The 25,310-nt window shown below is 37.2% G+C and overlaps 3 protein-coding genes and 1 pseudogene across 4 annotated transcripts in view; all 4 read right to left on the bottom strand.

Moving 5' to 3' along the window:
• Positions 1–3: 3 nt before the first annotated feature.
• On the bottom strand, positions 4–732 carry LOC118734494 (uncharacterized oxidoreductase TM_0325-like; the record flags this gene model as incomplete). Its single annotated transcript, XM_036464213.1, has 1 exon — positions 4–732. A coding segment is annotated over exon 1 (327 nt), but the record flags the coding sequence as incomplete, so codon positions are not given.
• Positions 733–4,389: 3,657 nt separating this feature from the next.
• On the bottom strand, positions 4,390–5,510 carry LOC118733317 (annotated as a pseudogene).
• Positions 5,511–11,933: 6,423 nt separating this feature from the next.
• Positions 11,934–14,893, bottom strand: LOC118733316 (3-oxoacyl-[acyl-carrier-protein] reductase FabG-like). Of its 2 annotated transcripts, none has more exons than XM_036462671.1 (3): positions 14,828–14,893; positions 13,258–13,375; positions 11,934–13,188 (listed from the first exon to the last, which is right to left on the bottom strand). In XM_036462671.1, exon 3 carries the CDS (start codon positions 13,177–13,179, stop codon positions 12,412–12,414), a length of 768 nt encoding a protein of 255 aa, XP_036318564.1. In that variant the 5' UTR covers positions 13,180–13,188; positions 13,258–13,375; positions 14,828–14,893; the 3' UTR covers positions 11,934–12,411. The 2 variants fall into 2 exon arrangements, with proteins under 2 accessions (XP_036318564.1, XP_036318565.1); XM_036462672.1 differs by lacking the exon at positions 14,828–14,893 and adding an exon at positions 14,662–14,762.
• A 2,728-nt stretch (positions 14,894–17,621) lies between these two features.
• Positions 17,622–25,310, bottom strand: part of LOC118733315 (cytochrome P450 4g15) — a gene marked incomplete at its 5' end in the record, with an annotated part of 22,357 nt that continues 14,668 nt past the window's right edge. The window contains 2 exon segments of the mRNA XM_036462670.1: positions 17,622–17,950; positions 18,037–18,999. Of these exon segments, the coding sequence (XP_036318563.1) occupies positions 17,766–17,950; positions 18,037–18,999 (1,148 nt within the window). The 3' untranslated portion in view covers positions 17,622–17,765.

Raw genomic sequence — 25,310 nt, 5'->3', positions numbered from 1 at the left:
TAAAATGCTGTCAAATTGCTCCACACTAATGTCCAAAATATTTCCATAAGCCAGTATGCCAGCATTGTTCACCAACACATCCAGCTGCCCGAATTTTTGTACTGTTTCATTTATTATGCGCTCAGCATCCACCGTTACATCAGCTGTGATAAGCAATAGTTCGGCTTTGCTGTTGGCTGTTTTGCAAGCCGCTTCAGTGGCCTTCAAATTGGCTTCATTTCGTCCGATGAGCGCTACTCTGGCTCCACTCTTGGCAAAGGCTTCTGCTATGGCAGCACCTATACCTGAACTTGCTCCAGTCACTATTACTACCTTGCCGACCAAACTCATTTCGATATATGTATTCTATTTGACGGCGAAGAATGAACTAAAGTAGTGCCGGCAATTGTATGAAGCTATAAATACATACATCTGGGAGATTGAAGAGTCGTTCTATTTTTCGTTATATTTTTTGCATATATGTGTATTCGCAATGCATATAAAACTGTTGCTGAACGATAAATAAGATTTAGAAGAGCAGCATATGAGTCTCTAATTTACACTCGTAATTTGTGAATTCCATACTACGGAGAAAAAGAAAATATTTATGTTGTACGCTATTCGTTAATATAAACAATCAAACTCAACGATATTCTACAAACTAATGTGCAACAATGTATTTAATAGCTAAGGAAGACGATCCGGGGAAGTTTTTTCATAGCAAAGATACACTCGGAGGTTAGCCATTTTCTGTCGAGAGACGCCCACTGATAGAAAAAACCTTTTCTTATTTAGATATTGCTCGGAACAGGGATCGAACCCAGATCCTACATATTGATAGTACGCACTTCTAGCCACTCAGCCAAAGCGGCCGTCATGTGAATTGTTTAGTTTCAACAAATCCCTTACTTTCACAGCAGCTTCGCACCCAAGAATAACAACAGCAAGAGGTCTATATCTGTCTCTATGCACGTTGATAGCCCAGTAAAAAGAAAAAAAGCCCTACGTTTTACGGATACGCATAATAGATGGCAGCACTTTTTGCAGAGAAGGGTATCCAGCTACTATGTAGAGTGTCTTTGACCACCCGTTTACCACTTCTAAAATGGAGAAACATGTTATTGTAAAAGGTACCAAGTCGGGGATGCTCTATCTTTTGGTCGTGTTACATAGCGGCTTCAGGTTTTGACCGGAAACTGACCGGAAGCCCATTTTTTAAGTGGAATTTACATGCTTTACTACAGATTCGGATTCTGCGGACAAAAATGCACAGCTTTTGTGGGCAACCATTTTCTGGAATGGACTTCCGGTCAGTTTAACCAACTTGCGGTCGAAACCCCTGACTTGGTGATTCATATTTTTTCGTTTTCTAATAGACACATTTTCGTCCATTTTAGCAGTCCAGGGCAAGTTGAAATCCGAAGGCCATTTAGTGGTTGAAAAAGGCACTTACGAGAAAATAGCTGCAAACAAAAGTTACGTATTTTTATCCTTAGAATCCGAATCTGTAGTTAAAACATGTAAATTAGACTGCATCACTCCCCATACAAAAAAAAAATCGGTACTATTTTTCCATTGGAATTATAAAATCTATTATATTTTAAGACGTCCACCAAAATATTTCGAAAAAATATTAAGATTTAAGTGAGCTGGACCAATTTAAAAATACCTCCATAAATGGAGTTTTTTATGAATAAAAATAGTTTCTTAAAAATTTTTTTTTGAAAAAATCCCCTCAAATGACAAAACGGTTTAAGCTTAGAAAATTTGCATAAAAATATTTTAATAAAATTAAAAAAAAAATTGAACGGAATCGTAATGATGAGATTTTTGATGCTGTTTTTTAACTTTCTTCAAACCTTGGTGTAAGAAAAACTTGAATAACTGAACCTAAACTCTTCCGATTTAGACTTGTGAGGCATCATTGGAAAGGTATTTTATCACCCTTGTTATTTCTTAGCTAATAAACTCATTCAAAGGAGGAAAGAGAAAGGTAGGATGAACGAACGTCATTCAAAGTTGAATTAAGATGTGTTGGTATTTGAAAAAAAAAAATTGGGAAACGAATGATTTTTTTTTAGACAGAAATAACAACAGTGTGAAAATACCTTTCTACTGAGATCCCATAAGTCTAAATCAGAATAGTTTTGGCCCAGTTATTCAAGTTTTTCGTAAATCAATCTTTGAAAAAAGTAAAAAAAAACAGCACCAAAAATCTCATTCTTACGACTCCGTTGAAAAGATTTTTAAATATTTATATGCAGATTTTTTAAGCTTAATCTGTTTTGTCATCTGAGGGGACTTTTTTCAAAAAGTTCTTTACGAAACTATTTTTATTCATAAAAAACTCCATATTTGGAGGTATTTTCAAATCGGTCCTGCTCACTTAAATCTTAATATTTTTCCCAAATATTTTGGTGAACGTCTTAGAATATAATAAATTTTGTAATCCCGGCGGAAAAACCGCAACTTTTTTTGGTGATGCAGTCTAATGTATATATATCTTAAAAAATGGACTTCCGGTGAGTTTAACCCACTTATGGTCGAAACCGAAAACATTTCAGTCCATTTTAGAGGAGAACGGGTGGTCTAGAACACCATGCTACAACTGTAGGATTTCTTAAGACAATCGGGCGTTTTAATTCAAAATGAAACCAACAACGAATTGCTTCTAATTAAAAATGAATTGGTTGCAATGGTCCGTAATTTGAATTAATTTAAAGAATGTTTAAGAAAGGAAAACCTTACAGGATTCGTAGAGGTTTGCTTATTTTTACATATACTCTGAAATCAGTTCTGTTTTTGTTACATCCGTTATGACCTCTTTCCATCGATTTTCCCCGACACCAGTGTTCCGCGGACACCCAATTTTTATGTCAACCAAAGGACGGTATAAAAGCTACACAACGGCAAATTTTTTTTTTTATAAGTGACATCCGTCTTCGTAAGATTTATTTATTTAACTATGAAGTATGTGTAGGTATGTCCTGATTATCGGCGCAACATAAAAAAAAAAAAATAATTAACACATCAACTGACATTATAGTTGCGATCCCGTACGAGTCCGAACTAGTCAGAATCAGCCAGATTTTACTGGAAATCGATCCCGTACTCGGTTCTCTGACTATTGAGAGGACAAAAAAGAGAGTAAATAAGGTTCTCTCTGTCAGAAGTTACCAGTTTTAGTCCGAAGATTTGTTGCTGGTAAATTCTGGCAAATGTGTCCAACGGTCAGATCGAATACGAATAAAAAGAAAAAAAAACTGCTACCAGAAAAATGTTCGAAAAATGGCAACTGACTACAACTCATCAATCTGTTGAAAAATATAAAAAAAGTGAAGAGAAGCTCTAATTTTTGTCTATGGAGACTTTTACTTCATAAGTACTTAACCCCAGTCAAAAGGATTTATCACACCAGTCACAATTTTGAATATTTTTATGAAGATTATATCAGCTTAATTTTTTAGAGAAGCGACAACGATTTAGTCTGTATCTACGATTTTGTACGCTTCAGCAGAGCTAGAAATTGGTTCCATTTCTAAGTTAAAAGGAGGGACGAGGAGTCTTTAATGTGGAATCACAATGGACTCATGGTGACATAAGTGTGCCCTTTTCCTGTGCGGGAAGCGGGTCGCCAAGATAACCAAATCTTACCTAAGAAGTGCACCAAAGAAGGCCAAAGTGGGTCTGTCAACCAATAAGGTCATGGCCATGGTTTTTTTTTTTTGGGATGCACGCGGTCGATTGCCATGAAAAGGGCGAGACGATCACTGACGAATATTATACAGATTTTGGACAGATGCGATATTGATTTGAAGCAAAAACGACCACATTTGGCCAAGTGCTGTTCTGCCGAGGCAATGCACGGATGCACACGTCTGTAGTCATCTTAGAAAAAATCCATCATTTGGGCTACAAGTCCCTACCTCATCCACCATATTCATCAGATTTAGCTGCCAGTTACTACTTATTTCCTGCTTCCAAAACCAAAGAAATGGCTGGGCGGTAAGTGATTCGGGTAACATGAAGTGGCCAAAACTGAAACGAACGCTTATTTTGAGGACCTTAAAAAACCTATTATTTGGGAGGGAGTGAAAAACTGGAAACCGCGTGACTAAATGTATCGAGCTAAAAAGAGACTAACAATATTGAGAAATGAAACCTTTTTTGGCAAAAAATATTGTCACTTATTCAAAATTCGCTGACTTTTCAAATTGCGCTCGTACATATCGAGCCCTAACCGACAAAATAACGTAAGTAATATTTTTTTCAAAAATTTCTTTTTGATGAAGATATGCATCTAGATGCTCTAGGAATGTTTCTGCATGAAAAAGAAAATTTAAAAAAACATGTCGCTTACGTTTTTTTGGCGGTTAGGGCTCGATATGTACACTAAAATTCAATGGGCCATAAAACTGAACTGTACAGTAAAAATTTCCTTAAGAATTCTAAATAAGAAGTTTGAAAATTGGCTGAAAATTTGCTATTTTCTAATTTTTGCAAAAGGTTTGAAAGGTGGATCAATATCGTGTTTGCTATATAATGAGAAATAATTTATTTTTTTAGTTGTTCAAATACATATTTGCACAATGCTGACATTAAATAGTTTCACATTTTTAAAATTACTTGTAATCGAATTATTCACTTTTTATTGTTATCATCTAACTAAACATTAAGTTCCTTTTTAACGCGGACACATAGCATGTTTACCGCCCATCGATGGGCAAAGTTGTGCCTGTTATAAAACTGGCGGTATCAGCAGCTAGAAAAATGATAGCATCGGCTACTTCTTTAGTGGAGCCAACGCGGCCCAGTGCATGCGTTTCCTTACAATGTTCCAAATATTTTTCATATTCCTCCTTCGACATGCCGGCGCGTATGGAAATATCTGTGACTATAACACCAGGATTAACCGCGTTCACGCGTACATTATGTGCTGCCAAGTCCAGAGCAATACATCTGGTAAAGTGATCAAGAGCTGCCTTAGAGGTACAGTAGCTGGAGACATCCGCAAATGAACGCAGACCAGCGACACTGGAAACATTGACAATATTTCCCTGAGTTTTGACCAGATGTGGGGCAGCGAATTTGGTCAAAAGGAATACCGAACGCAAGTTAGTATTTAAAATTTAGTCAAATTGGTCAACTTCAATGTTTAAAATATTGCCAGTTGCAAATATGCCGGCATTATTCACCAGCACATCCAGTTTTCCGAATTTCACCACAGTTTCGTTTATAATACGTTCGGCATCTGTCGTTACGTCAGCAAGGATAGGCAATATTTCGGCTTGGCTATTGACTGCTTTGCAGGCAGCTTCAGTACCTTTTAAGTTAGCTTCATTTCGTCCGACGATCGCAACCTTGGCGCCGTGCTGGGCAAAAGCTTCTGCAGTGGTAGCTCCAATACCTGAGCTTGCTCCCGTGACAATGACAACTTTTCCGGCTAGCGTCATTTCGATCTATTCTTTTTCGCTGCGAGAAATATACTAAAATGATTCCAACACATGAGCCCAACTAAAAATGTTTATAGATAAACATACATACAGATGCGTTCGACTAATTAGCAACGAAATTCAAAATGATGTTGTTTGCAAATTATGTTTATTTATTTATTTTTAATAATTTTCATTTAAAGTATAATTCAATCTATAACAGAAATCACAATAATACAAGTTTAAAAGCTTGCACAAATTGCAAAAAAATCCATCAAACTTCAAAAAATTGTCATCAAAATTTAAACAATTTTAATTAGGATATTTAGAAAATTTTCGGGTATGCAGTTTTGTAGCTCATTCAATTTAAGTATAAGAAAGGGCAAGTTTCAAGTCGTTAAAAACTACCGTTGATTTTTTAGACGTTTTTTGTGTAAGTAAATTAAACCCTATTAAGCTGGCATTTCAGGGTACTATTTTATATATATATAAGGAAAATTTGAAAGCTAGGGAGGGCTCGAGCACCCCCCTGCACCTACCTGGCTACGCCCATGCACGCAAAGGCAGAGCACCAGAACAGCAGGTGCTGAGGTGATTTCACCTCATCAACCTCTATGCAGCTGGTGCAGTAAGGGTCATAGATGATATTCAGTCTTTCCGCATGCTTACCTATCACGCAATGACCAGTAAGGACTCCCACAAATAGCGAGAGGTGTAACTTGCTAAGTCTCAAGAGCACCCTGGACCGCCCTCAGTTGGAGTCAAATTGGATTCTAAGCTCTTTTCACAGCGCATGCTGAGCTCATCTAACGCCCATCCATCTCCAGGAGTAGTCCACACGAAGTCAGAGGAGCCCCAGACTTTCTCTACCCGGCAGCACTTTCTCCAGAGCCCATCCTTGCCAGCTCAACAGTCATACAATTTCCAGCGATTTCGCCGTGACCCGGAACCCATATGAGCATAATAGCGTGGTAATGCGATGTGGTCGATAAGTAAGTGAGACAATTCTTCTCCGTTCTTACAGCTTTGATAGCTGCTTGGCTGTCGGAATAGATGGTAACCTCCTTCAAAGGTGTTACCTTTAGAGAGCAACCAATGCGAAGCCTATGTTGCGGCTACCTCTGCTTGGAAAACGCTACAGTGATCCGGTAGCCTAAATTTCAGGTTAATGGACAGTTCTTCGCAGAAGATACCTCTACCTACCCTCCCATTCAGCTTCGATCCATGTCTGAATACGTTTACAGGACCTCGATCAAAGATACTGCACCCCTCCCGGTCCTCACTTGCGTTTAGTTATATTTCTCAATTATATCAGCAAATATAAACTTTGGTATTAACCCAGCAAAAAATCGGTAATCGCTTTTAGTGGTAACGTGCTCTAGAAGGCATAGCGTTATAATGCCGTCGAATTTTTTCGCTTCTTTTAGGCATTTCAGGGAATGCAAAGTAGAATGTTCTACAATATTTTATTTGTTTCGCTTCTCTGATTCATTTCAGGGAATGCAAAGTAGAATGATGCAGTATCGTAGTCAGCTGAAAAGTAGAATGAATATCCAAACAGGGTTGCCACTTTGGTAAATTGTTACCAAAATTGGTAGAAAAAATTTAGGTTGGTAAAAAGGTAAGTTTTTTCTCATTTTGGTAGATTTTTGTTGAACTTTTCGTTCCCGATTTATTTTTCGTAGTTATGTTTACATTATAAATTTCTTTGCACACTTTTTATATACTTACATACGTATAAATGTATATCGATATAAGGCGAACATATCGAGCTCCATTCAAAAGTCATTCTACTGGAATCCCGAGGAGCTTTTGATTGCCTAAATATTTTAAATGATTATTTAAATAAAAAGAAAAAATTGACTGGTATGTAAATACGCACTATGATTGTTCGCAAAAAAATTAAATCAACGCCATTTTTTATGAATGGAAATTGTTAAATAAAAAAGGCCACAAAAGACTGGCGGCAAAAAATTAAAAAAGTATACTCAAATATTATTTGCTATAAAACTCCATACCTTAAATTGTTCTAAAAATTCAGAGTAAATAATTCTAAATTAAGACGAAAATTTTTTCAATTTTTCTAAATGTTGTATTTACTCCTTGATTTGTATGGATTTAGTTAAAGCAACAAGACATTTTTACTTGAAAAACATTGTGAATATTAAAATAAAATCACTGTGTTTATCGTTGTTGCCTTCAGTTTCATCACTTTCGCTCTTGGTTGAAGGAAACTCAGAATATGACATTAATATGATCTCAAATACCATATAATTAGTTGAATAAAAAGTTCCTTAAAAACAATTTTAATTCTTATTGAAATAATAAAAAAAAATAAATAAACTATAGTCTTAATTAAAATAACTAAAAAATATAACAACACTATAGTTTTTATCAAATAACTATAAAAACGTTATTGGTAGATATTTTCCAGATTTGGTAAATTTTTTTCGAGTGGATGGTAAGTATTTTTTTTCGTCAGTGGCAACCCTGTATCCAAAAATTCTTTTTCTACCGTTACTTTCTGTGGAAATTTGTCTCGCATAAAAATCATGTTTTGCTTTGTTTAATTTGCAGCGAAGTAGAAGTCAGTCAATGAAGTGAAGTACGAGAGTGAGGAAGTACAATTTTAAGCTTAATTAAATATGCATGTATGTATGTACATTCCGATTTTCAAGTAAAATCTAAATACCTAAATACATACATATGCATGTATGTATAAAAACTGACGTATAAAAATTTTAATTAATTTGAATCTTTTAAGACAATTTGTATCTTCTGTTTTTAATTTAATATAAATAAGTATGCACTTATCCAGGCATTTTACATTAGTTTCTCTCTAAGAGATTCTTTGTTCGCTTCTCTGGATTCTCTTTATCCATGCGTTCTCCCTTCGTTCGAAGGTAATGCTGCGGGTAAGGGCTTACGGCTAATGACATGCCCATGGTAAAATAATGCCTTCTTGAAGCGAAAGGATAAGCGATTCCCATCGCCTAGCTCGTTTCCACTTTCGTTTCTGTGGTAATCGTTTTTGTTTGCTGGGAATGGCGCTAGCCAAAGCAGAGAAAAATACAAAAAAAAACTTTCCTGTAAAATTTGGTTTTTGTAACACACCATACATACATAATTTTGCACAAAGGGGTCGATATCTACCACATCTTATTCAAATCTATTACATTTGTTTGCCGATTCTACCACACCAACATAAAAACGGGTTTGCACTAGGAATGTTAGGCCCCGGATTCCGGGATCCCGGCCTTTTTAAGGTCCCAAAAATCCCGGGATTCTTGGCAAATAATCCCGGGACTTTTAATTTGCAATGATGGAGATAATAGAAACTCCTTTTCTTGACCAGTATTAGCTTTTTTATTTAATAATAAATATCTTTTTATAAACGTTTAGCTCATTATACATATATCACCGCGAGACAGTTAATTTTGTACACAAATATCAATATATTCGCGAAACCAAGGGCCAAATATAGTAAAATTGCGTTTTTAGTTTTTCACTCTGACGGCAGTAATTCAAAAATGATTTAAAAAAATTCAGAGAAATTTGCTTAGAGAAGATATATGGGTATCAAAGAGGAAATCCCGTGATCGGAAAAAGCTGAAGAATTAACATCCCTTGTTTGCACACTGCCTACAAATCAAAACAAAACAAAAGAAAAGCAAAGTCGCCCGGGTGCTAAACGTCAAACAAAAATAAATTTTTAATTTGTTTGCGCGCGTGGGCTTTTATGCGAATTGAATTTTAATAATTTAAATTTAAAACGGCAATATTTATAACTGCGGATCTCAAAACTTAAAGCAGACAACTAAAAAGTGCAAATTGGCCGTGCACAAATAGTGGAAATAAAAAAGAAAAAAGCAAAAAACAGAGCGGTAAGTTAATATCTGTCCCTATAAAGTTTTCATTGTCGTTTTAATTAAATAGTTAAAATTATATTACCTTGATAATGAATAAAAAGACCTTTTCTAATTTGAGGAGCCACGAAAAAAAAAGAGTGGCATTCAAGTGTTACAAAATTCGCAAGGACATACGGTATCAGTGAAGATGTGGTATGTGACAGTGCGGCTGTGCAAGAAGGCAGCAGTTTGGACTGCTCTGATGAGTCGGTGCTCATCAGTGATGAAAGCATGGAGGTCCTGGAAAATGATGGTGCATTAGAATTAGATAATTCTAGTAAAGCTCTTCATTTGAAGTTGTGGGCAATAAGAAACAGGACGTCCCACAACTCTGTCTCTGATCTGCTTCAAAGTCTTAGAAAAATTGGAGTGGAAGATTTGCTATTGTCGACAAAAAAAAAAGTGGTGGTCAGCACCATTTTGAAACCAGATATTTCCCTTTTCTCCATGATAAACATGAAATTAATCTCGACATAGGAATTGACGGCCTTAAATTGTTCAAAAGCTCAAAAAAAAGTGTTATGGCCGATCCTTGGAGCAATCGTTGGCTTTCCAAATAAACATCCGTTTACAATTGCTTTCTTTGCTGGAACGGAAAAACCGTGGAATGTCAGCGATTTCTTAAAGGAATTATGTGATGAAGTAATTTTTTGTTTTAAAGCAATGGACTTCAAGTAGATTCATCACCAATTAAGAAAAAATTGATATTCGTTTATTTTGTTGTGATTCACCTGCACGTGCATTTATTATCACTTAACGGAAAAAATAGCTGCTCAAAATGTAATCAAGTTGGAAGCTATGTTAATAGAAGAGTTTGCTTTTCGAAAACAATTCATGATTTTCGACCAGATTTAAGTTTTAAATTTAGAGCTGAACCAGTACATCATAATTTTGCATTTAGAACTTGTGAAAGTGTTTTAGAGAAAGCCGATTTCAAAATGGTGTCGCAGTTTCCCTTGGATTCTATGCATCGTGTCGACCTCGGTGTGTCCAAAAAATTCCTCCACTTGCTGATGAAAAATGAATGCTAAAATTAATTTTTTTTCGAAATATGTTCCCTCCGAATTCGGTCGAGTGTGCAGGGATTTAAATGAAATTAGCAATTGGAAGTCAACCAAATTTAGGCAATTTTTATTATACTATGGAGATTTGTGTTAAAAGTGCAGTTAGAAGCGACCTTTACTTTCATTTTCTTCTATATATATACATATATATCTGTGTTCGTATGGAAAAGTCGCTTATGTCGAAAGGCTGGCTTTAGTATAATGCGGCATTCCCTTTATTCTTTAAACGACAATAAATTTTTTGCAGAGACTTAATAAGAATATTGACTTGCTAGTATAGGAACTATTTATTGCACGTTTATTTGCCAAAAGTTGTTCAACGGCTCAGCGCCAGTGAGCTATTCGCAATCCTATGCTGCGAATGCCGATTTATACTAAAGCCTGCCTTTCGACATAAGCTACTTTTCCATACGAACACAGATATGTATATACATTTTTTTTCTATATATATATATTTTTAAGGTTAAAGGCTGTTAGGAACTCTCAAGAAAAACGAACAATTCATATAAAATGGCGCACAAGAAATGGAAAAGAAATTTTCTTCTATCAAAAGTCTGTAGCTTCCAAGAAAAAACATTTTCGTTTATTTAATTCTTTAAGAAAGTTTACAGCAAATGCAAAGTCCAACAGAAATAATGAGAAAAATTTCTTGTGATTTTTCTCGAGAGCTGGATTCTAAACTTAAATAAAATATTTTAATGTTGGCATCAAATGAGAGACGTTTAACGAAAGCTGTATCTATTTTGAAAATATTTTTGAAGAGGGTTAACACCAGTTAGGAATTTAATTAATAAGCTAAATGAAATCCTACTGATAATATAAATATATATAAGTATGCTTAAAAAGTTAAATTCTACTTTAAACTATAAGTTCCTAGAAATTTTACAAGAAAAATGGCAAACGAATGAGAAGTGTTTAGATGTGTTTATCTCGGTAACCGCTTCACCAATTTCACCTAAATTGGGCACAGTTATGGGTTATGGTAAAAAATACCAAACGGCTGAAAATGTTTGAAATCGGAAATTATCACGGCCACATCCCATGTAACGGTAATTTAAAGAAATAGGAAATCTTTGATAAATCAGTAAATACTGAAGCGAATTTATTCAAAATTAATGTCTGCAGTAGTGCTTTAGCAGGAAATACGTCTATAACAAATTTTTGGCAAATGGGCGGGGCACCGCCCACTTATGATTACATATGTGTATCTCGGTAACCGTTCCATCAATTTGTACCAAATTCGATCTAATTATTGTACTTGCCATACAAAAGCAAGACGTTGAAAATTTTTGAAATCGGACTAAAATAACGCCCACTTTTCACATAACGGTAAATTTCACAAATGCTGAAACTTCGATATTTCGAAATTTAAGGACTCATATTTACTCAAAGTTGATACCAACAATGCCTTAAAAGAAATAAGATTATTATGGAATTTGGGAAAATCGGCGTGTTACCACACTCATGACTATATAAGTTTATATCATTAATTCTATATGAACATATGTCCATGCAACGGTTGTTTTCGGAAAGGTGAAAAAACTATATTTAATACATGCACCGGGTATTTAATGTTCGGCTTCGCCCGAACTTAGACTTTTTTACTTGTTGAATTCATACTGAAAGTTCCAAATCAGTTGAAATTCGACACATTGACCCTGTTCTGGAACCTCGAGACAATAATCTAGATATCTTGTTGACTAATCTAAAACTGCCTCTGATGAGCAATAGAGCGATATTGCCTTGAATTTTTACCAAATGTCGTTAACATTAACGCCCAAACGATAGGTTTTTATTTAATTTAATTGTAGATAAACTATTTATATTTAATTTCTAATTTTCCCACTCGACAATTTTGATACTAAAAGCTTAGAGAATACATGGATTATCTCCTAAGGTAAGGTGCTTACTTATTTGCCTACTGGGTTAGTGATTTTTCTTTGATACATACATACATAAGTATGTTACTTCATTTTTTTAACATAACATGATAAGGAAATTATGTACTTCCCTTCAAGAAAACTTTATTTAACGCGGACACATAGCATGCCTACCGCCATCGATGGGCAATATTGCACCCGTGATGAAGCTGGCAGCATCACTGGCCAGAAAAGCAATCGCTTCAGCCACCTCCATTGGATTACCAACACGTCCTAAAGCATGTGTCTCTTTACCACGTTCCAGATGCTTGGCATATGCCTCATCAGACATGCCGCCACGACGGTGAATATTGGTCACAATCAAACCGGGATTTACAGAGTTCACTCGTACCTCTTTTGGTGCCAAATCCAAAGCTATACACTTGGTAAATTGGTCCAATCCAGCTTTAGAGACGCAATAGCTTGAGCTATTCGGAAATGAGCGTGTGCCAGCCAAGCTGGATACGTTTACAATGTTGCCTTTGCTTTTCACCAAATGTGGGGCGGCGAGTTTAGTTAACACGAAAACCGCACGTAAATTTGTGTTGAGTATCTGATCGAATTGCTCCACATCGATATCAAGTATATTTCCACCAGCTAGTATACCAGCATTATTAACTAAAACATCCAATTTACCGAATTTCTCAATGACTGTATTAATAACGCGCTCTGCGTCCAACGTTATGTCTGCCTTAATAATTAGCAATTCAGCACTGCTGTTCGCTGCCTTGCATGCCGCCTCAGTTGCTTTTAGATTTACCTCATTACGTCCAACCAGCACCACTTTGGCGTCTTGTTTTGCAAACAGCTCGGCGGTAGCAGCACCAATACCGGAACTAGCGCCGGTTACAATTACAACCTTGCCGGAGAAAGTCATACTTCACTACTAAATAGATATTTATTAATTATCACAAGAAAAATAACTTCATACATCGGTTTCTTATTTAATACATACCTCTTTTGTTACTTAGTGCCTTACTAAGGGAGAACCAGTTAATGATAAGAGTTTGTATTACTTATTCACCTCGCCGAATGATCAAATAGCAGCGCTACCAGATAATTGAAACTTCCTGCTAAATAGTTTTAAGTAGGCACTTTAGAATTATTAAAATTGCATATTAAATGTTTTGTAAACTGATATGGGATCATAGTTTGAAACATACTGAATTCAATTGAATTATTTGATCCGAGCCAAACACAAGATTTTTTAAATTAATAAAAATCTATGCATAAATATATGTATTTGTGCAAATTTATACATATTTATGTACATACATATTTATGTACATACATATGTATGTGTACATACACTGTACTTCAAACACATTTTTCATGGTGTATTAGTTCTATATGCGATTTTTGATATTATGGGCTAAAAATTACATTTTTCTGGATAAAATTAAACCAAATTTTGAATTGATAAGCTTTTGAAGAATGTGCGCGATATGCATGTATGTATGCACAATACCAAAAAAAAAATAAGTACCTTTTCAACTGCATATTTGTTTTATTAATTATGCATGCTCGGGATGGTTCATAAATATACTAAAACTTTCTCCGATAAACTTAGCTAGGAGTTAAATAACAAAATCAATTGGATATTCACCTGCTATAACTATTAGGTACAAACAAAGGAGGTCCGATGGTGAATAACCCGAAAATCCTTTGAGTTACAATTGGCCGGCCGGGTCTTAATTATGCAGCGCCCGTGTGGTCGCCGGGGACTAGCAGGACGCTGTGGACGAAACAACAGAATTGCCACAAGACGGCACTCTGGGCCGCGACTGGATGCATTCTGATGTCGCCTCAACACCTGTTTGACAAGGCGCAGATGCTCCCCATTGAGAAGCATAACACATTGCTCTGCAAGCAGTTCCTAATAAGGTGCCACAGCCGCGGGCAGCCGAACAAACAACTTTTTGCAGAAGAGCCTTCGCGAACGCATACCGAGAGGCCTTAAACGGCATTCACAGGGAGTCGGTCTCCAGTTACATAGACCCCCTCACCTGTGAATGCTGTTTTGGACACACAACCACCCGACGTGGACGGGGCGGAACTTTGTCTTACTCGGGAGACTCGCACCACGATAGCCCAACTTTGCTCTAGATATTGCAGCAGTGAATAAAGATGTGCCCAAGAAGTGCCTGGCGTGCGGAGAGTCGCCACATAACTTACGGCACCTCTTCGCATGTCCCCAAAACCCCACCCAGCTAACCCCCTTTCTCTATGGATAGACAGTTGCGCATTCCCTGGGCCTCCCTTTAGCGGAGCCAGACTAACGTTAAAGTTATATGCGATCGATTGCGAACTAGTTAAAAAAAAAGCTGTTTATTTCTTTTAAAGCTAATTATGTACATACATGCTTTCATGCTTGTTGCTTTGAAAGTTTAATTTTCTAATGCCAAACAAATAAGTGCACCTTTATGTCTCAAGCACAAACTTTATAACTTTTCTGCATTCCACTAACTGTACTAATGTAAAATTTAAAGCATTGGAACCTTAAAATATTGACAAAATTTACTTACATATGTATAACCAAATTGTAAATTATTGAATTGTTTACTTTTTAGTTTTTGCTTTGCTTTAACTTTCGTTGTCATTTAGCTCTGTTCTATTTATCAGCAGCCGGGCGAACAGCTGATATCTGTACCAGCTTCGAAAGTTGCCATATTTCCTACAATGCTGTAGTTTGCCTTGAGCTGATACACTTTTAAATTAAATTTTCTTAACAATTTTTTAACGAAAAAGTAACAATCAAAAATTTATAAATAAAGCTTTGTACTTTCCAGGCTAGTTTTAATAATTAATTACGGTTTAAATACCATTTACACTTTGTTGTGGCGGAACAGACTGGTAGGCTGATTTTCTGTTCTCATAGCTTCTTTTACTTTCTCTGTTCTCATGCGAACGTTTGACAGATTAAAACGAGTTTCCGGTTTGTTAGTCGTTTCCTGGTTTTCGCGCCTACACTTATAAATAAAACTCCGTTTTGATTTAAAGCTACTCGGAAAAAGAGTTTAATTAAAATGTTAGAGGTTATCCCGAATAGTCGACATTCAATTCAAGCAGTCATCGATTCGCCAACAGTTTGCGAATGTCGAAACGAACGAACTCAATGAGGTACAACCAAACTCGCTATCGTTCATCCTTGCTAGCTAACTTTGTTGTTGCTTTCACATACAAAATTTTTCGTTTAGCGACCGGAACTCAAATATAGCAAGCTGCGAAGTAGCGAGTTAACTGAATTCAGTGAAAACTAGTGAGGGTTGAGGTTGACCCACCAAAAAATAGCATAAGCAGAAATATGTTATTCGCCGGTAGTGCTGCTGCTGCAATGGACGACAAGGCTAATACATTTGTAATAAGGTAATGGTAGTCTATAATAGTTCTTATTACATATAAGGCATTACGTAAGCCCAATTTTGAATGGGCGATGAGGCTTATAATAAGGTAATAATATTCTGTAGGATGCCTTTTTATAAGGACTACTGTAAACCCAATTTCGAATAGGATATAATGTCCTATCATAAGGCCTTATATAAGCCTCATTTTGCACAGCAGGTAATCCTTATGCAAAAGGGCGTCTCTCAGAGAGGGAGAGTTAGCCTTATTCCCAATGACATCCATATGGCAAAATCAGGTATTGAATCATGGGTTGTGCCATAAAACAGACTGCGCGTCATTACTTTGTCTTATTTCAATAAATTTCCATACATTGCCAAAAACCTTCAACCTAATACTTGAAAAGGTAGGGCAGAGACATAAAATATATTCCGCAGTCTCAACTTCGTCAAGGCAGTAAGGGCAAATCATGTATAAGTAGAAATGACCAGTCAACAGTCCCACAAGTTATCTGCAGTCCCATTTGCTCAATGTAAGCAAATACTTAGCAATACGTTCTGCGATTCAGGACAATATGCACATCTGCAGCCATGAAGCCTCCCAGGAATATACTTCGATGGCCGAAGGTGAGATTGCTATAACTGGTTTCGGATCGTGGCTAAGTACGAAATCAATGGCGAACCCTTTTTACTACTTCAATGTAGGTCAAGTTGAACTTAGGAATTCGGGCTAATTACACAATATCGACCTAAACATTTACAGGAGTTTCCTTTGACAGATTGCTCTCATTTTTCATGCACACAAAGAAACATTGGTGGCAACATATGTATAAGGCGATCAACCGACTGGTTCTAAACTAAGCAGCGTCTGTGGGGTCGGCGGGGACTAGGAAGTTAAGCAAGCAGTTCTTGCTCGGATGCTACTACAGCAATAATCTCCACTCAGGAACACATAGGCAAATGGGGATACCAATCCCTTTCGATGATGAAAAGCTCAATCCATTTTCACCAATTTGTTGACGTTGTGATATAGCTCTCTTGATGTGCTGGGTTCTCAAGTGTGCGCAATCTTCTTCTACTTATAGCATTTTCTTCTTCTATGTACATACTTGCTACCACAGCAAAGATCCACCTATAGCCTCAAGGTGTGTGAAACAATTAGTCAGTGGCCCCTAAGAGTCGTTAGAAGAAAAGGTATTTTTTCTCTATTTAAAATTGACAGCAACAACCCTGGTGGTTTCACAGTTAGGAAAGCTGTTCCAGCGTTCATTGGATTTCAGAGTAGTTTGATTTCCATCAAACACTTTAAAGGTAGGCACTGGTATGTCTACCGTGTCGTCATCTTTGCGATTGCCCTCAATATCATGGCCGGCGTCCAAGCACGCCGTCCATTTAAATTCTATGGTGCTGAGCTGCTATCTCGTTTAAAGACCCATATTCTTCAGTAAGGAACTTTGTATATCTGTGAGTCTAGGCCATAGGAAGACTTGTTTCTTTCTGGTAAGCCCTTGAGCTAGACTACACGCTACCTGCCTGTATGACCGACTCTACTTTGTGCCCATGAACACAATGTAAGGACCAAGTGCAGAAGGACCTGTACGCACTTGGGATGAACAACAGACGCAAATCCGAAAAGAAGAGAGGCAAGTGGCAAAGCTTTTTGGTCTCGACGCAAACCGATAAATGATTGTGCTGTATGCGGTAAACATAATCATTAACATTAACATTAACATTTGTTTTTAATTTTATGTATTTACTTTAATGAGCTAAGTCTGTATTAACTGACCCTTTTAGCAGCTTTTATTTTAAATGTTAACATATTCTAGTGAATTTCGTAGGTAATCGAGCTGACAAGAGGTTGTGTGGTGGATTTGAGCACCTAATCTTGTTAAGTGGTGATAAAATCTTGTCTTAATTGTAAAGGTCCATTTTAATGTGAATAATGTAATAAATTTGTAGTTATCCTGCCTAATTAAATGCAATTTTATTAATTTTCACAACAAAAGAAACATTTAATTTCTAATATGTGGAAAAATATATGTATGTATGTATGTATATGTATTTGTATGTATGTAAATCCAAAACCTAGCAGAATTATAAAAGATATAGACGGTTGAGTCTTTTATGTTGTCTTCGGCTTCGGTTTGGGTTGTCTCGGCTGTAAGCGTACACGAAAACCTTCTTCGCGTTTCAATATTATATCGGCTTGCAGTTTAAAATCGGCCTCAGTTAAATCTGAGTAGACACGATAATTTCTAAGAATGGTGGATAAAAGTATTTTTAACTTGAGCATTGCGTATTTCCGGCCTAAGAAAAAAATTAAAAAAAAACAGTTATATTCAATAAAATACTACAACCTTTTGTTTTTGAATCTGTAATAATTTTTCGCTTACCAACACAACTCCGTGGTCCCGCTGAGAACGGCACAAAAGCGTAGTAATGTCTGTTGGCCTGGCGTTCTGGCAAAAAGTTATCGGGATCAAATACATTTGGATTTGCGTAGATTTTCGGATTGCGATGTAGCTTGACAGTGGCTACTGTAACGGTAGCGCCACGCGGTATTACATAAGGACCAGATGCCAATCTTAAGTCTTCCTGCAGCTCACGTGCTATCAATGGCACTGGCGGATACATGCGAAACGTCTCCATCAGACAACGCTCCATATATTTCATTTCTAAAGTGTCCTGAAATGTGGCTGGTCTGTCTGAGGCACCAAATATTTCATCCAATTCGGCTATAACTCGATCTTGAATTTGCTGGTGGATGCCCATCAGTGATAGAAAGAAGGATGAACCGGCCGCGGTGGTGTCATGTCCCTCAAACATAATCGTATCTACTTGTTCTTTGATTTCGGTATCATTTAGTAGAGCGCCATTTTGTGCGCTCTCAAGCAGCAAATCGAGAAAAGCTAAACGTTTCTTCTCGCCCACATCATTCTCTTCGACATCTAGATCATCCTTCAAACCTTCTGACTGTCCAAACGACAAGCCCTCCACGGAAGTTTCTTTTGTAGATTTTTGCTTTCCATTCTCTTTTGCTGCAGCTGCCGCAGCAGTTGAAGGTGTGCCTGGTGGTGTAATTTTTTTGGCAGCCATTTCCTGTTGGGCCAATGAACCACGAGTGCCATTAGCAAAAGCGGCTTTTTTATACTTGATGACTTTGGTTGTAAGGCCGTGAATGATATTCAATAGTTTGCCTTGCTCTTGATAATATCTGGAGAGCGTAAAAATGAATTCATTGCGGAGGAAGAGACTTCGTGAACGTAAATGTAGTATGTCGCACATCTTCATAACGGCCAAGGCGTATTCATAGCCGGATTTGTCTTGAGTCTTTTTGGAAACACCCATGGCTGTCTCTATAATGATTTGTAGAAAAAATTATCTTTAGATTTTAGGTTAACTAAAAAATTGAAGTAATGATTTTTAATATAAAAGGATATTAGGTTAAGTTAAGCTAAAATCGATGGCCCGTACTCTGAAGTAAGCACTCCACACTAAACTTCTCAGGCGCCGATATATAAAATTTAAAGCTGAATAGAGCTTTGATAACCCGAAAAGCGCTGAATGCTGCACGTGGAGTTCCAGCTTAAAGGTTCTGGTAAACGTTTGAAATAATTCTTATAAGAATAGGAATTAACTCTCATTCTCTCCGTCTACCTAGTAATAAGAATGAATATTTACTCCTTTTCATTTTTATTCTCATCGTTTACTAGAGCCTTTGAATTGAGTAGCTCATTATGATACCCACTGACACCAGAGTATGTGATTCTTCTGTTCTTTAAAAACTAAATAAATTTATATGTTTTAAAAAGCGCAAAATATAGTATACATATAATATAACGTTATTTGAAATGCGAAAAGACGTAACAACATCATAACTGAAATGGAAAAAGTCGCGACTAAAATTTTTTATTTTTTTTTCATTAAATGATGTGGGAGTTGTAATTCGATCAAATCTGTCATATCAATCAAAAGCTGAATTTTGGATTTTTTATTAGTTACGACTTTTTGAATTGCAGTGATGATATATGTTACATCTTTTTGCATTCCAGGTGGCGATATACATAGCTACGAAATCAATCAATAGCTTTTTGAAGAACCACCGTCTTTAAGTCCCTTGGTTACATATTCCGTCCACTTACTATGTCTATGTCCTAAGCTAGTTTCTTATTGTGACACTAACTGCCCATCTGTTGTCGTTACGGGCGTTTTTTAGTATTTTTATTGTTAGCTCAGGCCGTGTAGTTGACTTTTTGCACCCGACAGCTTCCTGGAATGTGGTATCGTAGGATCACAGGGATTTAAGAGAAGGCGGGCTTTTAAATTAGTCCGTGATAGTTCAGCGGATAGTTCAACCTGAGACACGCTGCTTTGTCCAGATGGATGCAGATTAAGATTTGTTGTACCATTCGCTTCACCCAGATGAAGCTGAAGGTTGCGCTTTACTCCACTCTACATATTTAAATGAGTTCAGCGACGATCACAAACCTGGACGTGGAGTTGTATAACTATCTATCCGCCGCTTTAGTTTCGAGGCACAGTTCATCCATGCGAATTGACAATTACGGATTTTCCGAATCGTAAGGCACACTGGTAAGGCCCCATAAATTTGCTTAAATAAAGTACTTTGCTTTGTGTTCTCTCAGCTCTGCCTGACAGCTATAAAGCTTCACCGCCATAAGGTGAGCATATAACATAAGACATGCCGTTAGAGTAGTTGTTAGAGAACCCAGGCTCTTTAAATGGTTGGTTTTGTGAAGTTTTGCATACCATTCACTAGGGATGTCAGTGGCAAAAATGATGATTCGATGCATTGTACAATGTACATCGATAATTTGCTATACATCGAAGGGCATGCATGGATCCATTGGTTTGCAAAGGATTTTTGAAATTATATTTCACAACCAAATATGTTATTAGCAAAATGGTACAACATTTTTTACTGCAATTGAGCTACACATATATTTTTCTAACGGACCTTTTTCGAGCCATTTAAATTTTTTAGTCAAAGTGAATTCTCTTTTTTGCACAATCGAAAAACTAAAATGACGGTTCAATGTACTAGAGATATCAGTTTTGAAAAAACATCGACGTTTCGATACATCGATTACTTATACATCGAGTGGAAAATTTTCCATGCATCGATATTTTTGCGACATCCCTAATGTTTACTAGAATTTGTAGAGCTGCTGTACAATTTTTCGGTATAAAAGTTCTTACTTTTATGGCTTTTGTGATAATCAGGGAACGGATTTTTAGGACCTAAAAACCAATAAAAAAGGCAAAATAAAATAACGAAATAGGCTGAAAAAGGCAAAATAAAATAGCAAAAAAAGGCAGGAAAAGGCACTAGGTGTTGCAAAAAGGCAAAAAAAGGCAAAACAAAATAGCGAAAAAGGCAGGAAAAGGCACTAGGTATTGCAAAAAAAACGCAAAATAAGGCACTCGAAAAAGACAGAAAATACGAAACAATAAAAAAAAACATTTATTTTAGAAATGTATATATTACAGGCAAAGAGAGAAAAACTATGAACTAGTTTCATTATATGAAAAATTTGTACTTTGAATCTTTGACTATTTTATGCTTTCGGGTTTCTAACTCATAAAACTTTAATCTGTATATATTAGTCAATGTTATTGTGGCTTGTTAACATTTTGTTTTTAATATTTTTATTGATTGTTTATTAGGAAAAATTGAAAAAGCAACCAAGTCTAAGCGGTAGAAGTTATAGCACTATTTCGGAGATCACCACATCTCCTCATCAGACTTCTTTTTTCTGCTGAAGTCTAGAAAAAAGAAGTCTGATGAGGAGATGTGGTGATCTCCGAAATAGTGCTCCGCTTAGACTTGGTTGCTTTTTTAATCTGTATAGTTGTAGTAACATTGAACCACAGAAAAGCCTTGAATGTACTGAATGTGTGCTTGACGTAAGTTGATACAAGTGGAGCCCAATTTAAATATGGAACGTTTGAAACGTTCATATTATCAGGAATAAGGGAGTTTTCCTCGCCCTTTATAATTTTATCCACACCCCTTATTGTCTCCAAGCCTTCGTTAGCTGAGAAAACGGCTTTGAATTTTTCCAACACCAATTTGGCAAGAGGTCTCTGCGCTTCTATAAGCCGCATGGGCAATGTGTATATTTTTTAATCTTAAAAAAAAAATTTTAAATGCTATAATCACTTTTTTAAAGGTAGAAAAGGCAAAAAAGGCAAATATCTTAAAAAAGGCAAAAAAAAGGCAAATATCTTAAAAAAAGCAACACCAAATGTGTATATATGGAATCAGGGAAAGCTACATCGTGGACATTCTTAATCGAATATACTCTATCTCTTTAGCAGAAAAAAAAGGAAATTTCCATAAAATCCGTTCCCTGGTGATAATCTTATCACACTGCTATTTTGACAAAATTGGTTTTATTCACAACATCCTCAGTGCGACTCATCCGTCGATAGGAGCTGTTCGCCTGCATCTTTCCGTTACCGTCAAGTTCTTGGAGCTCCACCGGGTGGCTGATAAGCTCGTAGAGTGTACATTCTGGAGTTTAGAAGGGTTTCAATTTCATCTCTCATCTTACAGATTACTGCGTTCCAGAAATGGCACCCATTAACTTCGTTTGTACCCAAATTCGCTTAAGAGATGATTGGGTGGGGCGGTGTGTCTTTAAATGAGAGCAGTGAACTTTTTCACAGACGGATCGAAATTCGTGGCAGGGTTGCTGAAGGGGGGGGATCTTCTGTTGAAGGCTCTCCATCAGCAGTATCTGCGATTAAGGAAGCAGTGGACTTGTTGCTACAGAGTGTGACGCCAGTCGGAGTGCTTGTATGGCTGATGTCACGGCAAGGAAATACACCATTTAACATCCTCTGAACATCCGTAGTTGAACAGAACATGCGCAATTGTATGATCCCTCTAGCCTTGGGTGGGTCAGCTTAAGCTTGCAGAACCGGTTGTTGGGGACTCTGATAGGCCATTGGTGGATTGGCATTCATACAGTGAGGCTAGCTGCCAGGAGGATGATGACATGGAATCGGCTCTACACTTTCTATTAGACTGCTCTGCTATCGCGAGGCGAAGTTGTAAATATTTTGGCTCACACTTCGTAACTTCCTGAGGAGCTCTCGGAAATTTAAATTAGCCTATACTCGTAATCGGGAAGTTAGTTTATTCGATAAAGTAATGGCCACTATTCAAACTTTATGGGGTATGACAGAGAACAATAGCGTTAGTGTCCAAGTGCGTCCCATATCTGGGACAATCATTGATACCTAACCTAACCTAACCTGGACCTTGGATGGTATGTACATACATATATCTAAAACACTGTACACGTTCCGAGGGTCGGTCCAAAGATCCCTTCCAAAGAAATATGAATCCCGATAGTAGTACATATGACGGGGACGAAACCGTCTAAACTTTTCGTTCTAATTTAGAGAACTAGACGTTTTTGGTTGGATTTGTACCTGTGTCGTCTCAACTCAAAGCGCCGGCTTGTGTGCTTAATATACATACATACATATTTATGCACTTTGACCTCGCGCAAAATAATTATTTCTTAAATGATTCGCGCCACAGACATTACATGAGCAATAATATTCCAACAAAACCATAATTCGCCGCGGTAGCCCTCAAAGCTGCGCCAACAAAAGGCTTGGCATCAGCTAGTTGTAATCATTTCAAATTTTAATTGCAACAAATACGAGATTAATATGGAAACACACTAACAAAAGCGCTTGAATATACATACTTACACATGCATGTATGTACATCTGTCTATAAATGCACACTAGCGGAAAAATGTGCAAAAAACCGGTCATCAAACTGCATCGTCGATTATTCAATTCACGAAAAGCCAGAAGAAAGCCATAGTAAAAGGAAAAAAATAGATAGCCGCAACTTACATCACTGCAGTCCAAGTACAACATACAAACAAACATACAAGTAAAGCGTACCTACTATTGTAAAAGTTACTAAAAAAATGTGTATGTAATGTATGTACGTATGTGTAGCAAATGCTCCTCTATCGTCACCGCAATATTCCAAACCAAGCTAAAGCAAATAGTTATGGCAAATAATGCCACCTGACGACATGCGACCGATGCAACGCAAGTCCGAAACGTCCAAACACTGTCGCTGCGATACTTGCCAATGGCAAAGTGGCCGGCTCTTGAAGGAAACACAGAAATGCAGAAGAAAATTGGCTACGAGCAAGTTGAGGAAAACAAAAGTTGCAAGCGAAAAGTAGGTAAGGAAGGCGAAATGTTTTGGCTTGGCAATCAGGTGCCATATCGATGTTGTAATCAATAGTAGCGTAAAACTTTGAAATTAATTCATTAAATTTCCTATCAAAACTGCAGCATAAGTAACCTTAAAAAAGTAACTTAAGTAAATATGTGCAGTGCAAGTGCAAACTTCTTCCTCTTCTTATGCGGCACTACAACTGTTTGTCGGTTTCGTTCGTCGAGAAAGGGCTCTGCTTTTCAATTGCCTACCGAGCCCAAAGTAGCCCCTGTTGGCAAGAATTATTCTTCGCTTGAACTCAAGGCTGACGTTGTTGGTGGTGTTTACGTGTTTATGCTGGAGCCAACGTAGACAAAGTCCTTCACTACTTCAATGTTATAGCTGTCAACAGTGACGTGTGTCCCGAAACGCGTACACTCTTTATATGTTGCCAGCAGGTACTTTGTCTTACCCTCGTTCACCGCTAGACCAACCTCATTAGATTCTTTTTCTAAACTGGAAAATGCTGCGGTTACGTCCCTTTGTTTCAAACCTACGATATCGATATCATCTGCATACGATATCCATATCATCTGTCGTCGTACAGGCTGCTCCTCTTCGTACTATCAAATGCAGCATTAAAATCGACAAAAAGATGGCGTGTCCCGATTTGCGTATCTAGTGTCTTCTCCAGGATTTGACGCGCTGTGAAAAGCTGGTCAATGGTGGACTCACCAGGTCTGAAGTCCCACTGATACGGTCCAATCAGCTGGTTCGTGAACGGCTTCAGTCTTTCACACAGTATCGTCGACAGGACCTTGTATGCAATATTGAGAAGGTTTATTCCGCGATAATTGGCGCAAACGGCGGGATCTCCCTTCTTGTGGATTGGGAAAATTAAACTGAGATTCCAGTCTTCGGACATGTATTCATCAGACCAAATTCTACTTAAAAGCTGGTACATACGCCCCACGAACTCTTCGCCACCGGCTTTGGACATCCCAGCCAGCTGTCGGCTCCGGGGGCCTTGTTTTTCTTAAGCCGCTTTATTGCTATTCTCACCTCGTCTTGGTCGAGTTGAGGGACGTGCCGCTTCGTCCCTATACATTGGTTCGGGTTCTCCTTCATCAAACGCGCCCCGTAGCTTTGTATGGTAGTAACCAACAACCTCTTCCGCAGTGGTACGAAGGGATTTGGAAATGGAATCCCGTTGCTCATTTTTGTCCAGGCGATGATGAGTTGCTTGATTAAGCAGGATTGAGAGTACGTTGCTAAATTTTTCGGGTGTCCGTTGTGACTTTAGCTTTTACGTATGAAGAAAAGAGCAAAGCAAAATAAGTTCAAAGTTTTTTCAAAAGTGAAATAAATAAAAATCAGTGAAAAATTCACGTTTGGTCTTATTTTAATTTAGTTAAATACTTTATTGCATCTTTGTTTGCTTTTTTT

This window comes from Rhagoletis pomonella, unplaced genomic scaffold (assembly GCF_013731165.1).
Source record: "Rhagoletis pomonella isolate Grant_MI unplaced genomic scaffold, Rhpom_1.0 Rhpom_scaffold_00002, whole genome shotgun sequence".
Taxonomy (NCBI): Eukaryota; Metazoa; Arthropoda; class Insecta; order Diptera; family Tephritidae; genus Rhagoletis; species Rhagoletis pomonella.
This window is presented reverse-complemented; position numbering and strand designations above follow the sequence as displayed.